The 15,000-nt window shown below is 47.6% G+C and overlaps 1 protein-coding gene across 1 annotated transcript in view; it reads left to right on the forward strand.

Annotated features, from left to right (window-relative positions):
• LOC115120649 (protein unc-13 homolog C-like) overlaps positions 1-15,000 on the forward strand; it is a 242,585-nt gene that overhangs the window by 43,096 nt on the left and 184,489 nt on the right. Inside the window, exons 8-12 of the mRNA XM_065012084.1 lie at positions 1-196; positions 9,663-9,804; positions 13,813-13,982; positions 14,751-14,866; positions 14,998-15,000. The exon at positions 1-196 is cut by the window's left edge and continues 32 nt beyond it; the exon at positions 14,998-15,000 is cut by the window's right edge and continues 161 nt beyond it. Coding sequence (XP_064868156.1) covers positions 1-196; positions 9,663-9,804; positions 13,813-13,982; positions 14,751-14,866; positions 14,998-15,000 — 627 coding nt within the window. The remainder of the gene's footprint in view (positions 197-9,662; positions 9,805-13,812; positions 13,983-14,750; positions 14,867-14,997) is intronic.

Below are 15,000 nucleotides of genomic sequence, written 5' to 3' on the forward strand. Positions count from 1 at the left end.
GAGGACAAGACCCTGAACATCATCATGGCCATGAAGGAGAGGATGAAGATCAGGGAGAAGAACCGTCCTGAGGTGTTTGAGGTCATCCAGGAGATGTTTGGGATCTCTAAAGAAGACTTCACTGGACACCTGAAGACCGCCAAGCAAGCAGTGCTGGAGGGAACATCCAAGTGGTCCGCCAAGATCAACATCACAGGTTAGTAGTACCAACACTAAGAACTAAGCCCTCGCCCCTAGCCAAGCTGGCTATACTGGAGGGAACCTCCTAGTGGTCCACCAAGATCAACATCACAGGTTAGTAGTACCAACACTAAGAACTAAGCCCTTGCCCCTAGCCAAGCAGGCTATACTGGAGGGAACCTCCTAGTGGTCCACCAAGATCAACATCACAGGTTAGTACTACCAACACTAAGAACTAAGCCCTCGCCCCTAGCCAAGCAGGCTAGACTGGAGGGAACCTCCTAGTGGTCAACCAAGGTCAACATCACATCTTAACACAATCACTGAGGCCTGGTGCTGGGAAGGTTTGCTGGACCATAATACATGTCTTGAGCAAGGCACATAGCTGGAAGGGCGATCCACCACTGTGGCTGATTCTGTGCTCCGCCCTATAGGTGATGTGTGTGTGTATTACCTTGCAGCGGTGCGACTAGAGCATACAGTTCCTCTGGGCTAAATTACACCAGGTTGGGCTGAGCTGAGATATATTATTGCCCAGCTAGCATTCCTGCCATTCCTTGTGTGTGTCAATCAATCCCCAAGAGACTGAGACAGAGAGAAAAACTGCCTCACTCTCCCATCTATCTCTATGGCCTTATCCAATGTCCTGTTTTAGAACTGGCTTATTGACTCTTTATTTATGTATTCATTTGATGAACACAGACACACATTGATTGTGTAGCACTTTGGCGGTAGATAGATAGGCAGCCGTGAGATGTGAATGTTCTGCATCAGCTAACTGCTACATCCCAGCCCTGGATCAGTGGATTTGTATAGACTGCTATAGGAAGGAGAATACAGTATACTTAATAAACTCCCTCTCTCCATCACTGCTTTTTTTCCATCTTTCCACCCTTACCCCTCTCCCTCTCTATATCTCTCACCCCCTCTCTCTCTCTGTCTCTTTCTCTCTCTCTCTTTTTCTCTCCATCACTCAGCTCTGTAGTTGCGGTACATTTGACTACATAATACAGAGCCAACATAGACATCAGCCGTTCTCTGCCTCTTTCTATTCTTTCCACCTCTTTCCACTCCTCCCTCTCCCTTTCCACATCACCCTCTCCCTCTGCTACCCCTCTCTCTCCCCCCTTTTCTCCCTTTCCACTCCTCCCTCTCCCTTTCCACATCACCCTCTCCCTTTCCACATCACCCTCTCTCTCCACTACCCCTCTCTCTCTCCCCCTTTTCTCCCGTTCCACTCCTCCCTCTCCCTTTCCACTCCTCCCTCTCCCTTTCCACATCACCCTCTCTCTTTCCGCTACCCCTCTCTCTCCCCCTTTTCTCCCTTTTCACTCTCTCTCTCTGTCATTTCCTCCCTATCTCTGTCTATCCCCTGTATCCCCTCGCTCTCTCCCTCTCATCCCCTCTCCCCCCTCTCTCTCATTGTATTGTAGTTTTTGCTGCCGGGGGCAACACAAGGCTGTAGCTTCTCATTTGTGGTTTCTTTGAGAGCCCGGCCCACCAGTCTCTGTCAACGACAGCAGAGGGCCTGGCTGGGGGAGTTATGTACCATGAATAATACAGAGTGTCACTCATACATATTTAATGCCCAGTGTCCTTTTACCTTTTATGGGGCTGGGAAATACTACTTCCTTTCTGAGATGGATGGTTAAGGGTAGGTGGAGCAGGGTGTGTGGAGCAGGGTGTGTTTTAGCAGGGTGTGTGGGGGGAGCGGCTAATGGGGTATAGGGTGTGTGTCTGTGTTGGTGAGGGTATGTGTCTGTGTGTGTGTGCCTCATCCATAGCCTGGGAAGACAAATAGTCTCTGCAAGAGTTGCTAACCTAAGTATATTTTGTCTTTCAGCAAGTTGCTGTTGTTGATATAGTCTGGCTAGGGCATTTTGTTATTGATTTGTTTTCTATTTAACCTTTATTTTACTAGGCAAGTCAGTTAAGAACAAATTATTATTTACAATGATGGCCTACCAAAAGGCTAAAGGCCTCCCACTGGGGCTGGGATTAAATAAAAATATAGGACAAATGCCAAGTTGAAGATGCAACATATCACAGATATGGCAAAAGTCTTAAAGCTATAATATGTAACTTTATAGATCAGTCATTCTTATTGAAAGCAAATTTAAGACGCGGTAGATCTGTTCTATGTGCAGAGTTTCTATGCTTCCTGTTCTTAAGTCTTAGTGTTTGCATCTTTTACTATCGGTTTTGTACACCAGCTTCAAACAGCTGAAAAACTATATTTGGGGTTATTGAAAACATGTTTAACAGAGATGTAGATGGTACAATGATTCTCTAAACTATACACTGAGTACAAAACATTAGGAAACACCTTCCAAATATTGAGTTGCACCCTGTTTTGCCTTCAGAACAGCCTCAATTCATCTGGGCATGGACTCTACAAGGTGTCAAAAGCATTCCACAGGGATGGTGGCCATGTTGACTCCAAAGGTTTCCACAGTTGTGTCAAGTTGGCTGGATGTCCTTTGGGTGGTGAATCGTTCTTGATACACACGGGAAACTGTTGAGTGTGAAAAACCAGCAGCATTGCAGTTCTTGACAAACTCAAACCAGTGAGCCGGGCATTTACTACCATACCCCGTTCAAAGGCACTTAAATATTCACCCTCTGAATGGAACACATACACAATCCATGTCTGAATTGGCTCGAGGCTTACAACTCCTTATTTAACCTGTCATCTCCCCTTCATCTACACTGATTGAAGAGGATTTAACAAGTGACATCAATAAGGGATCATAGCTTTCACCTGGATTCACCGGCTGGACATGCTTTCCTCCTGGCTACCCCAACTCCGGCCAACAGCTCTGCACCCCCTGCAGCTACTTGCCCGAGCCTCCCCAGCTTCTCCTTCACCCAAATCCATATAGCAGATGTTCTGAAAGAGCTGCAAAACCTGGACCCGTACAAATCAGCTGGGCTAGACAATCTGGACCCTCTCTTTCAAAAATTATTTTCCGCCATTGTTGCAACCCTCTTCAAAGGGCTTGACACTAAACCAAAACTGTTATAGACCTATATCCACCCTGCCCTGCCTTTCTAAATTCTTCGAAAGCCAAAGTTAATAAACAGATCACTGACCATTTCGATTCCCACCGTACCTTTTCCGCTGGGCAATCCGGTTTCCGAGCTGGTCACGGGTGCACCTCAGCCACGCTCAGGGTACTAAACGATATCATAACCACCATCGATAAAAGACAGTACTGTGCAGCAGGCTTCTTCAACCTGGCCAAGGCTTTCGACTCTGTCAATCACCGTATTCTTATCGGCAGACTCAATAGCTTTGGTTTCTCAAATGACTGCCTCGCCTGGTTCACCAACTACTTCGCAGACAGAGTTTAGTGTGTCAATTCGGAGGGCCTGTTGTCCGGACCTCTGGGAGTCTCTATGGGGGTACCACAGGGATCAATTCTCAGGCCGACTCTTTTCTCTGTATATATCAACGATGTTGCTCTTGCTGCGTGTGATTCCCTGATCCACCTCTACGCAGACGACACCATTCTGTATACATCTGGCTGTTCTCTGGACACTGTGCTAACTAACCTCCAAACAAGCTTCAATGCCATACAACACTCCTTCCGTGGCCTCCAACTGCTCTAGTAAAACCAAATGCATGCTTTTCAACCGTTCGCTGCCCGCACCCGCCAGCCCGACTAGCATCACTACTCTGGACGGTTCTGACCTAGAATACGTGGACAACTACAAATACCTAGGTGTCTGGCTAGACTGTAAACTCTCCTTCCAGACTCATATCAATCATCTCCAATCCAAAATCAAATCTAGAATCGGCTTTCTATTTCGCAACAAAGCCTCCTTCACTCACACTGCCAAACATACCCTAGTAAAACTAACTATCCTACCGATCCTCGACTTCGGCGATGTCATCTACAAAATTGCTTCCAATACTCTACTCAGCAAATTGGATGTAGTCTATCACAGTGCCATCCGTTTTGTTACCAAAGCGCCTTATACCACCCATCAGCTATCTGAGCAGCTAACCAATCGCTGCAGCTGTACATAGTCCATCTGTAAATAGCCCACCCATTCTACCTACCTCATCCCCATATTGTTTTTATTTACTTTGCTGCTCTTTTGCACACCAGTATCACTACTTACACACCATCATCTGCTCGTCATCATGTGCTCATTTATCACTCCAGTGTTAATCTGCTATATTGTAATTACTTTGCTACTATGGCCTATTTATTGCCTACCTCCTCACACCATTTGCACACACTGTGTATAGACTCTTTTTTTTATTGTGTTATTGACTGTATGCTTGTTTATTACATGTGTAACTCTGTGTTGTTGTTTCTGTTGCATTCCTTTGCTTTATCTTGGCCAGGTCGCAGTTGTAAATGAGAATTGTTCTCAACTAGCTTACCTGGTTAAATAAAGTTTATGTCTTGGAAAGAGAAGGTGTTTCTAATGTATTACCGTATTCAATAATTGCTTGTTTTGTAACAATTGCTTGTTTTATCACATAAACTTAGCCAAACTATTAGAATTTTAGCAACCAGGAAATAGAAGAGATATTTCTGTATATTCCACCTTTAACACATCACACAAAATTGATGATGTAGTACACAGTTGGATGACGTAGTACACAGTTGGATGACGTAGTACACAGTTGGATGACGTAGTACACAGTTGGATGACGTAGTACACAGTTGGATGACGTAGTACACAGTTGGATGATGTAATACACAAGAAACGGGGACCTGTTTTGGCTCGTGAACACCACTTTGAAAACTGCTGGCTGAAATGACAGATGTTCAGCATCTTTAAGCGCTGTGTCTTTAATAAGACATCTCAGTCTTATTCCCCCATAAAAAACACAAGTGCACTTGTTTTTACCTACTTGCACTGACTCTGCTGATAACTTCCTTATTGAGGAACAATGTATTTACAGAGACTGTGTTATGTGGTTGTCTCAAGTTATCTTAAGATTAATGTAAGTCGCTCTGGATAAGAGAACCTGGCTAAATAAAATACAAATATATTTAAATGTAGTGTGTGTGTGTGTGTGCCTGTGCATGGTCATGTGCGATGGTGGTGGACTGTTCTCTCTTAGGTATCTGTCTGTTGGCGAGGCAGATATTCACTGCTTCCCCAACAAACAGATTGGCTATACTGGAGACACGTTTACATGGCTATGGTACCTATACATAAGACATAGGACAAGGCTCTACTAGTGCATAGCAAGTAATACAGCATTAAACCTGCAGGCTTTACGTGTTACATATATTTTAATATGTATATTATACTGTATATTAGTGCTGGACTGGAACAAAAGCCTCTTAATTCTTACTGTTGTTATTTCTATCTCCTCCCTACTTCCCCTGTCTCCCCTTGTATTTTCCTGTCTTCCATTGCTTTCCCCTGTCTCCCCTTGTCTTCCCCTGTCTCCCCTTGTCTTCCCCTGTCTTCCCCTGTCTCCCCTTGTATTTTCCTGTCTTCCCTTGCTTTCCCCTGTCTCCCCTTGTCTTCCCCTGTCTCCCCTTGTCTTCCCCTGTATTTTCCTGTCTTCCTCTGTCTCCCCTTGTCTTCCCCTGTCTTCCCTTGTCTCCCCTTGTCTTCCCCTGTCTCCCCTTGTCTTCCCCTGTCTCCCCTTGTCTTCCCCTGTATTTTCCTGTCTTCCTCTGTCTCCCCTTGTCTTCCCCTGTCTTCCCCTGTCTCCCCTTGTCTTCCCCTGTCTCCCCTTGTTTTCCCCTGTCTCCCCTTGTCTCCCCTTGTCTCCCCTTGCCTTCCCCTGTCTCCCTCTGTCTCCCTTGTCTTCCCCCTGTCTTCCTCTGTCTCCCCTTGCCTTCCCCTGTCTTCCTCTGTCTCCCTTGTCTTCCCTGTCTTCCTCTGTCTCCCCTTGTCTCCCTTGCCTTCCCTGTCTCCCCTTGTCTCCCCTTGTCTTCCCCTGTCTCCCCTTGTCTCCCCTTGTCTCCCTTGCCTTCCCTGTCTTCCTCTGTCTCCCTTGTCTTCCCCTGTCTCCCCTTGTCTCCCCTGTCTCCCCTGTCTCCCCCTGTCTTCCCCTTCTCCCCTTGTCTCCCCTGTCTCCCCTGTCTTCCCCTGTCTTCCCCTGTCTCCCCCTGTCTCCCCTTGTATTTTCCTGTCTTCCTCTGTCTCCCCTTGTCTTCCCCTGTCTTCCTCTGTCTCCCATTGTCTTCCCCTGTCTCCCCCTGTCTCCCCTTGTATTTTCCTGTCTTCCCTTGCTTTTCCCTGTCTCCCCTTGTCTTCCCCTGTCTTCCCTTGTCTTCCCCTGTCTCCCCTTGTCTTCCCCTGTCTCCCCTTGTCTTCCCCTGTCTCCCCTTGTCTCCCCTTGTCTCCCCTTGCCTTCCCCTGTCTTCCTCTGTCTCCCCTTGTCTTCCCCTGTCTGCCTCTGTCTCCCCTTGCCTTCCCCTGTCTTCCTCTGTCTCCCCTTGTCTTCCCCTGTCTTCCTCTGTCTCCCCTTGTCTCCCCTTGCCTTCCCCTGTCTCCCCTTGTCTCCCCTTGTCTCCCCTGTCTTCCCCTGTCTCCCCTTGTCTCCCCTGTCTCCCTGTCTTCCCCTGTCTTCCCCTGTCTCCCCTGTCTCCCCTTGTATTTTCCTGTCTTCCTCTGTCTCCCCTTGTCTTCCCCTGTCTTCCTCTGTCTCCCATTGTCTTCCCCTGTCTCCCCTGTCTCCCCTTGTATTTTCCTGTCTTCCCTTGCTTTTCCCTGTCTCCCCTTGTCTTCCCCTGTCTTCCCTTGTCTTCCCCTGTCTCCCCTTGTCTTCCCCTGTCTCCCCTTGTCTTCCCTGTCTCCCCTTGTCTCCCTTGTCTCCCTTGCCTTCCCCTGTCTTCCCTGTCTCCCTTGTCTTCCCCTGTCTGCCTCTGTCTCCCCTTGCCTTCCCCTGTCTTCCTCTGTCTCCCCTTGTCTTCCCCTGTCTTCCTCTGTCTCCCCTTGTCTCCCTTTGCCTTCCCTGTCTCCCCTTGTCTCCCCTTGTCTCCCCTGTCTTCCCCTGTCTCCCTTGTCTCCCCTCTCCCCTGTCTTCCCCTGTCTTCCCTGTCTCCCCCTGTCTCCCCTTGTATTTTCCTGTCTTCCTCTGTCTCCCCTTGTCTTCCCCTGTCTTCCTCTGTCTCCCATTGTCTTCCCCTGTCTCCCCCTGTCTCCCCTTGTATTTTCCTGTCTTCCCTTGCTTTTCCCTGTCTCCCCTTGTCTTCCCCTGTCTTCCCTTGTCTTCCCCTGTCTCCCCTTGTCTTCCCCTGTCTCCCCTTGTCTTCCCTGTCTCCCCTTGTCTCCCCTTGTCTCCCCCTTCCCTGTCTTCCTCTGTCTCCCTTGTCTTCCCCTGTCTGCCTCTGTCTCCCCTTGTCTTCCCCTGTCTTCCTCTGTCTCCCTTGTCCCCCTGTCTTCCTCTGTCTCCCCTTGTCTCCCCTTGCCTTGCCCCCTGTCTCCCCTTGTCTCCCCTTGTCTTCCCCTGTCTCCCTCTTGTCTCCCCTTCCCCTGTCTTCCTCTGTCTCCCCTTGTCTTCCCCTGTCTCCCTTGTCTCCCCCTGTCTCCCCTGTCTCCCCTGTCTTCCCCTGTCTCCCCTTGTCTCCCCCTGTCTCCCCCTGTCTTCCCCTGTCTTCCCTGTCTCCCCCTGTCTCCCCTTGTATTTTCCTGTCTTCCTCTGTCTCCCCTTGTCTTCCCCTGTCTTCCTCTGTCTCCCATTGTCTTCCCTGTCTCCCCCTGTCTCCCTTGTATTTTCCTGTCTTCCTTGCTTTTCCCTGTCTCCCCTTGTCTTCCCCTGTCTTCCCTTGTCTTCCCTGTCTCCCCTTTTCTTCCCCTGTCTCCCCTTGTCTTCCCCTGTCTCCCCTTGTCTCCCCTTGTCTCCCTTGCCTTCCCCTGTCTTCCTCTGTCTCCCCTTGTCTTCCCCTGTCTGCCTCTGTCTCCCCTTGCCTTCCCCTGTCTTCCCTCTGTCTCCCTTGTCTTCCCCTGTCTTCCTCTGTCTCCCCTTGTCTCCCCTTGCCTTCCCCTGTCTCCCTTGTCTCCCCTTGTCTTCCCCTGTCTCCCCTTGTCTCCCTTTCCTTCCCCTGTCTTCCTCTGTCTCCCTTGTCTTCCCCTGTCTCCCTTGTCTCCCCCTGTCTCCCCCTGTCTCCCCCTGTCTTCCCCTGTCTTCCTCTGTCTCCCCTTGTCTTCCCTGTCTCCCCTGTCTCCCCTTTTGTATTTTCCTGTCTTCCCTTGCTTTTCCCTGTCTCCTTGTCTTCCCTGTCTCCCTTGTCTTCCCCTGTCTCCCTGTCTTCCCCTGTCTCCTTGTCTTCCCCTGTCTTCCTCTGTCTCCCTTGTCTTCCCCTGTCTCCCCTTGTCTTCCACTGTCTCCCCTTGTATTTTCCTATCTTCACTTGCTTTCCCCTTGTCTCCCTTGTCTCCCCTTGCCTTCCCCTGTCTTCCCTCTGTCTCCCCTTGCCTTCCCTGTCTTCCTCTGTCTCCCCTTGTCTTCCCCTGTCTTCCTCTGTCTCCCCTTATCTCCCCTTGCCTTCCCCTGTCTCCCCTTGTCTCCCCTTGTCTTCCCCTGTCTCCCCTTGTCTCCCCTTGTCTCCCCTTGCCTTCCCCTGTCTTCCTCTGTCTCCCCTTGTCTTCCCCTGTCTCCCCTTGTCTCCCCCTGTCTTCCCCTGTCTCCCCTTGTCTCCCCCTGTCTTCCCCTGTCTTCCCCTGTCTCCCCTGTCTCCCCTTGTATTTTCCTGTCTTCCTCTGTCTCCCTTGTCTTCCCCTGTCTTCCTCTGTCTCCCCTTGTCTTCCCTGTCTCCCCTGTCTCCCCTTGTATTTTCCTGTCTTCCCTTGCTTTTCCCTGTCTCCCCTTGTCTTCCCCTGTCTTCCCTTGTCTTCCCCTGTCTCCCCTTGTCTTCCCCTGTCTCCCCTTGTCTTCCCCTGTCTCCCCTTGTCTTCCCCTGTCTTCCTCTGTCTCCCCTTGTCTTCCCCTGTCTCCCCTTGTCTTCCACTGTCTCCCCTTGTATTTTCCTATCTTCACTTGCTTTCCCCTGTCTCCCCTTGTCTTCCCCTGTCTTCCCTTGTCTTCCCCTGTCTCCCCTTGTATTTTCCTGTCTTCCCTTGCTTTCCCCTGTCTCCCCTTGTCTTCCCCTGTCTCCCCTTGTATTTTCCTGTCTTCCCTTGCTTTTCCCTGTCTCCCCTTGTCTTCCCCTGTCTCCCCTTGTTTTCCCCTGTCTCCCCTTGTCTTCCACTGTCTCCCCTTGTCTTCCCTGTCTCCCTTGTCTTCCACTGTCTCCCCTTGTCTTCCCCTGTCTCCCTTGTCTTTTCCTGTCTTCCCTTGTCTTCCCCTGTCTCCCCTTGTCTTCCCCTGTCTCCCCTTGTCTTCCCCTGTCTCCCCTTGTCTTCCACTGTCTCCCCTTGTCTTCCCCTGTCTCCCCTTGTCTTCCCCTGTCTCCCCTTGTCTTCCCCTGTCTCCCTCTGCCTTCCCGGTCTCCTCTGTCTTCCTCTGCCTCCCTCTATTCCCCCATCTCTCCCTGCCTCCCCCCTCTCCTCTCCAGTGATGTGTGCCCAGGGTCTGCAGGCCAAGGATAAGACAGGTTCCAGTGACCCCTATGTGACTGTCCAGGTAGGGAAGACCAAACGGCGTACCAAGACCATCTTTGGGAACCTCAACCCTGTCTGGGACGAGAAGTTCTTCTTGTGAGTATGAACATACAGTATATCACTGCTACAACATTACTACAACCTAAGCCAGTGTACTACAGGCTGTATTATAGACGTGGTCCTTTGTGGCTTAGTCGGTAGAGCATGACACTTGCAACCCGTTGGTATGATTCCCGCTGGGGCCACCCATAGATAAAATATATGCACACATGACCATAGGTCCTGTCCAGGTGGGGTGCATAAAGACTGCCTCAGGCTACAGAAACAGGAGGTATGCTCCTACCCTAGGGGCCATTCTGGCTCAGACAGGGCTACCTTCTTCAGCTGTAACACAAACACTCCAGCAGACATTGTTATCACAGACATGTAGAACCTACAACACCAACAAATGAGGGGAGAGGAGATGGAAAATCATTCAAATGCATTTCACTGAAAAATGTGTTATTGACATGAATATCATCTACAGTGGATTTGGAAAGTATTCAGACCCCTTGACTTTTTCCACCTTTTGTTACGTTACAGCCTTATTCTAAAATGGATTAAATAAATGTTTTTCCTAATCATTCTACACACAATACCACATAATGATAAAGGAAAAACAGGTTTTTAGAAATGTTTGCACATTTATTAAAAATAAAGACAGAAATACCTTATTTACATAGGTATTCAGACCCTTTATTATGATATCCAAAATGGAGCTCAGGTGCATCCTGTTTCCATTGATCGGTGAGATGTTTCTACAACTTGATTGGAGTCCACTTGTGGTCAATTCAATTGATTGGACATGATTTGGAAAGGCACACACCTGTCTATATAAGGTCCCACAGTTGACAATACATGTCAGACACAGATCTGGGGAAGGGTACCAAAACATTTCTGCAGCATTGAAGGTGGCCTCCCTCATTCTTAAATGGAAAAAGTTTGGAACCACCAAGACTCTTCCTAAAGCTGGCCTGCTGGCCAAACTGAGCAATCGGGGGAGAAGGGCCTTGGTCAAGGAGGTGACCAAGAACCCGATGGTCCCTCTGACAGAGCTCCAGAGTTTCTCTGTGGAGATGAGAGAACCTTCCAGAAGGACAACCATCTCTGCAGCACTCCACCAATCAGGCCTTTATGGTAGAGGCCAGACGGAAGTCACTCCTCAGTAAAAGACACATGACAGCCCGATTGGAGTTTTACAAAAGGTACTTAAAGGACTCTCAGGCCATGAAAAACAAGATTCTCTGACCTGATGAAACCAAAATGGAACTCTTTGGCCTGAATGCCAAGCTTCATTTCACCCCCAGCTTTGAGTGTACAGCTTTGTTTGAGTTTACTGAAAGTATTATGAAGCTAACCCATGTTAGCTCAGGCCCTTTTTAAATAAACAACAACTTCTAAAATGGAGAGGGAACTTTTGATGATGTGTAGTGCTGTTGTGCTAGAGAGAGATTGACCCATGGTGTCATTGGAGAAGGTATTATGGTTTTAATCTGGCTCTCTGTGAGTCTGAACTCTGAACTCTGAGTGGTGACAGACTGTCATGTTGATTGTGAAGTTGATCATGTTGATTTAAGGTACACAGAGAACCGAGAACTTATGGTATTATCTAAGACCTAACACAACTTAGAACACTGGAATATGGCTTTCTGTAAAACAACACTATAGCACTATGAACGACACATTTCACATCAATGTCTGTTCTAAAGCCAGTATATCCTGTTGTTGTATAAATACATCACAGTATCTGCAGTATCCTATATGGACTTCAAGCTGAAATACGCGTCAGGTTGAACAGCACCATTGTTCACCACAGCCGCAATTGTTGTTGTTTTTGTTTTGATGATAAAAGAGAGGAGGATCATCCAGCATCCTGAACACATTATGTTGCAATACATCCTCTGCTTTTCTATGTCGCGGCAAGTGATGTGCACTAATGATGTGCACTAATGTCAGAGACAAGAAAACAAGTTTGTTGTTCGAAATAACTTCTTATTTTGTTGTAATATTACCAACGAATGTGGCAGTTTCACCAAGTATGGATTCCAGCTTTAAATAGAGACATAGATAGATAAAGACAAATCAAGCAGCCCATTTCCATAGAAACCATAGCGCTGGCGATTAGAATACCTGTATCTAGGAGACAAAGAGGCTTTGTTAGAGCTGCCTTCCACCATGTTCTCTGTCTGCTGATGGAGGCACTGCGTGTGTGTGTCTGTCTGTCTGTCTGTCTGTCTGTCTGTCTGTCTGTCTGTCTGTCTGTCTGTCTGTCTGTCTGTCTGTCTGTCTGTCTGTCTGTCTGTCTGTCTGTCTGTCTGTCTGTCTGACAGAGAGAAAACAAGACATAGAGGGAAAAGATGTTATCCTCATGCCATGTGACAGGGTCTTGGGATCTTTGCTCTCTGCCTGGCAGGGACATTCATCTGAGGGTGCCACTAACACACACACACACACACACACACACAACACACACACACACACACACACACACACACACACACACACACACACACACACACACACACACACGCACGCACGCACACACACACACACACAAACACACACCCCCTTGGGTGGTGGAACACTAGGGACAGCAGGGTTTCCTAAAGAGAGCCGGTTGGGCAGAATGATGTCAATCCCACCTGACAGACATTCCCCTCACCTCTCCCTTCTCCTCTCCTCTCCTCTCCTCTCCTCTCCTCTCCTCTCCTCTCTCCTCTCCTCTCCTCTCCTCTCCTCTCCTCTCCCTTTTCTCTCCTCTCCTCTCCTCTCCTCTCCTCTCCTCTCCTCTCTCTCCTCCTCTCCTCTCCTCTCCTCTCCTCTCCTCTCCTCTCCTCTCATCTCATCTCCCTTTTCTCTCCTCTCATCTCCCTTTTCTCTCCTCTATTCTTCTCTACTTTACTTTACTCTTCTCTCCCTCTCCTCTCTCTTCCTCTACTCTCTTTCATTCTCCTCTCTCTCCTCCTTCCAGGTCTTTCATTCCCCACATACATCTAGCAGACAGGACAACTCCAGACCACTCCCAAGCCTTTGAAGCCCTAATGACAACCCTAACCTAACAGCCACCCACACTATGCCAACCCTAGCCATTACATATGACTGTGACGTGACTACACTGAGTCTCCAGGTCTGTTTGTGCTCCAGGATAGTGTGAGGTCATATCAAGTTAGGTCAGAGCTGCTGCCAGTAGATAAAACAGCTGAGCACCCTCTAGAGAGGATGGGAGGAGGGCGGAGGGAAGAGGGCCACACTGCTTTTCACCTTCAAGGGCTATTTTCTAGATTTTTTACAGCTTTTTTTCTCTGATTTAGTCACCCTAATTTGGGCCATCCTACAAGGGTAAAAATGGCAATAACTTTTGAACGAATTATGATAGAGGCATGAGGTTTGGACACCCTAAACCAGTGGTTACCAAATGGTCAATCACAATTGACTGGTCGATCTCCAAGGCATTCCTAATCAATCACCAAACATTTCTGTAAAAAAATAAACAATAATGCCTTTACGTTCCACATTTCTTAATTCCTTTTGCGTTGTAGGCGTCAGATGCACTTGATTCAGCATCCCTAATGATGGGAAGGCAAAGTGTCCCCATTTTGAACCTCTTCATGTGTCTGAAGATAGAACTCTGCTTACCCGGCAGGTCCAGAGAGGAAATCAAGTGCACCTACAGGCCTACCGCTGGCCAATAAGATAGTTCAGATCACTGTGTCTGCACAGTTTTCTCGAGCCATAGACTGTAAAAAACAAACTTGAACGCACAGCAACGTTGATACTGTGAGAATTCAAAACGTTTAAAACTATGACTAAAGAGACTCAACAAATACAGCATGTTTAAGTTGTTATTCAGCACTGTCAATGCTTTTATAAGCCATAATATGTGTGTTCTCCCTACACCCACTCACACTACAACCAGCACTGCAGCTGCAATGAATGAGAATAGCAAAGTGTTCTGATAATCATTGTATTTTATTATAATAGCGACTTGTGTCTTTTTTTAATATCGCCCTAAACTAACTCACTTTACTGGTGCTGTTTTTCTACACATGGTGCTTTGCTGTCCAGTGAGTGTCACAACGCTACAGACCGGATCAAGGTGCGTGTGTGGGATGAGGATGATGACATCAAGTCTCGCATGAAACAACACTTCAAACGAGAGTCGGACGACTTCCTGGGTCAGACCATCATCGAGGTCCGCATGCTCAGCGGGGAGATGGATGTGTGGTACAACCTGGGTATGTTCCAGATCATTCTGCTTCCATGTTCCAGATAAGACTGCTTCTATGTTCTAGATAAGACTGGTTCTATGTTCTAGAGAATCATATTTCTATGTTCTAGATAATAATGATTATATATTCACGATCAGACTGCTTCCATGTTCTAGGGAATACTGGTTCTATGTTCCAGATCATACTGCTTCCATGCTCTAGATAAGACTGGTTCTAGATTAGACTGGTTCTATGTTCTCTATAAAACGGGTTATATGTTGTAGATTAGACTGGTTATATGTTCTAGATAATAATGTTTCTATGTTTTAGATCATAATGATTATATTTTCCAGATCCAACTGCTTCCATGTTCTAGATTAGACTGTTTCTATATTCTAGTTAATTTTGGTTTTATGTTCTAGATAAGACCGGTACCATTTTCTAGATAAGAGGACTGGTGGATCTGGTTTTGTGTTCTAGATAAGATAACTGATATGTATGGTTCTGTGTTCTAGATAAGAGCACTGATATGTCTGGTTCTGTGTTCTAGATAAGAGAACTGATATGTCTGATTCTGTGTTCTAGATAAGAGAACTGATAAGTCTGGTTCTGTGTTCTAGATAAGAGCACTGATAAGTCTGGTTCTGTGTTCTAGATAAGAGAATTGATAAGTCTGGTTCTGTGTTCTAGATAAGAGAACTGATAAGTCTGGTTCCGTGTTCTAGATAAGAGAACTGATAAGTCTGGTTCTGTGTTCTAGATAAGAGAACTGATAAGTCTGGTTCTGTGTTCTAGATAAGAGAACTGATAAGTCGATGGTGTCGGGAGCCATCAGATTGAAGCTCAACGTGGAGATGAAGGGAGAGGAGAAAGTAGCTCCGCCCCACGGCCAGTACACCTGTTTACATGAGGTAAGACATCTATACTCACCAACTGGTCTGATGGATTTCTCCACTCTATGGAAACTGTTCCAGGAACTGTCTCCCTCTACTCCTCTTCTCTCATGTTATTCTCTTCATCCTGTCTTTCTCTCTTCCTTTAGAAC

Source organism: Oncorhynchus nerka, linkage group LG27 (assembly GCF_034236695.1).
Source record: "Oncorhynchus nerka isolate Pitt River linkage group LG27, Oner_Uvic_2.0, whole genome shotgun sequence".
NCBI classification, from domain to species: domain Eukaryota; kingdom Metazoa; phylum Chordata; class Actinopteri; order Salmoniformes; family Salmonidae; genus Oncorhynchus; species Oncorhynchus nerka.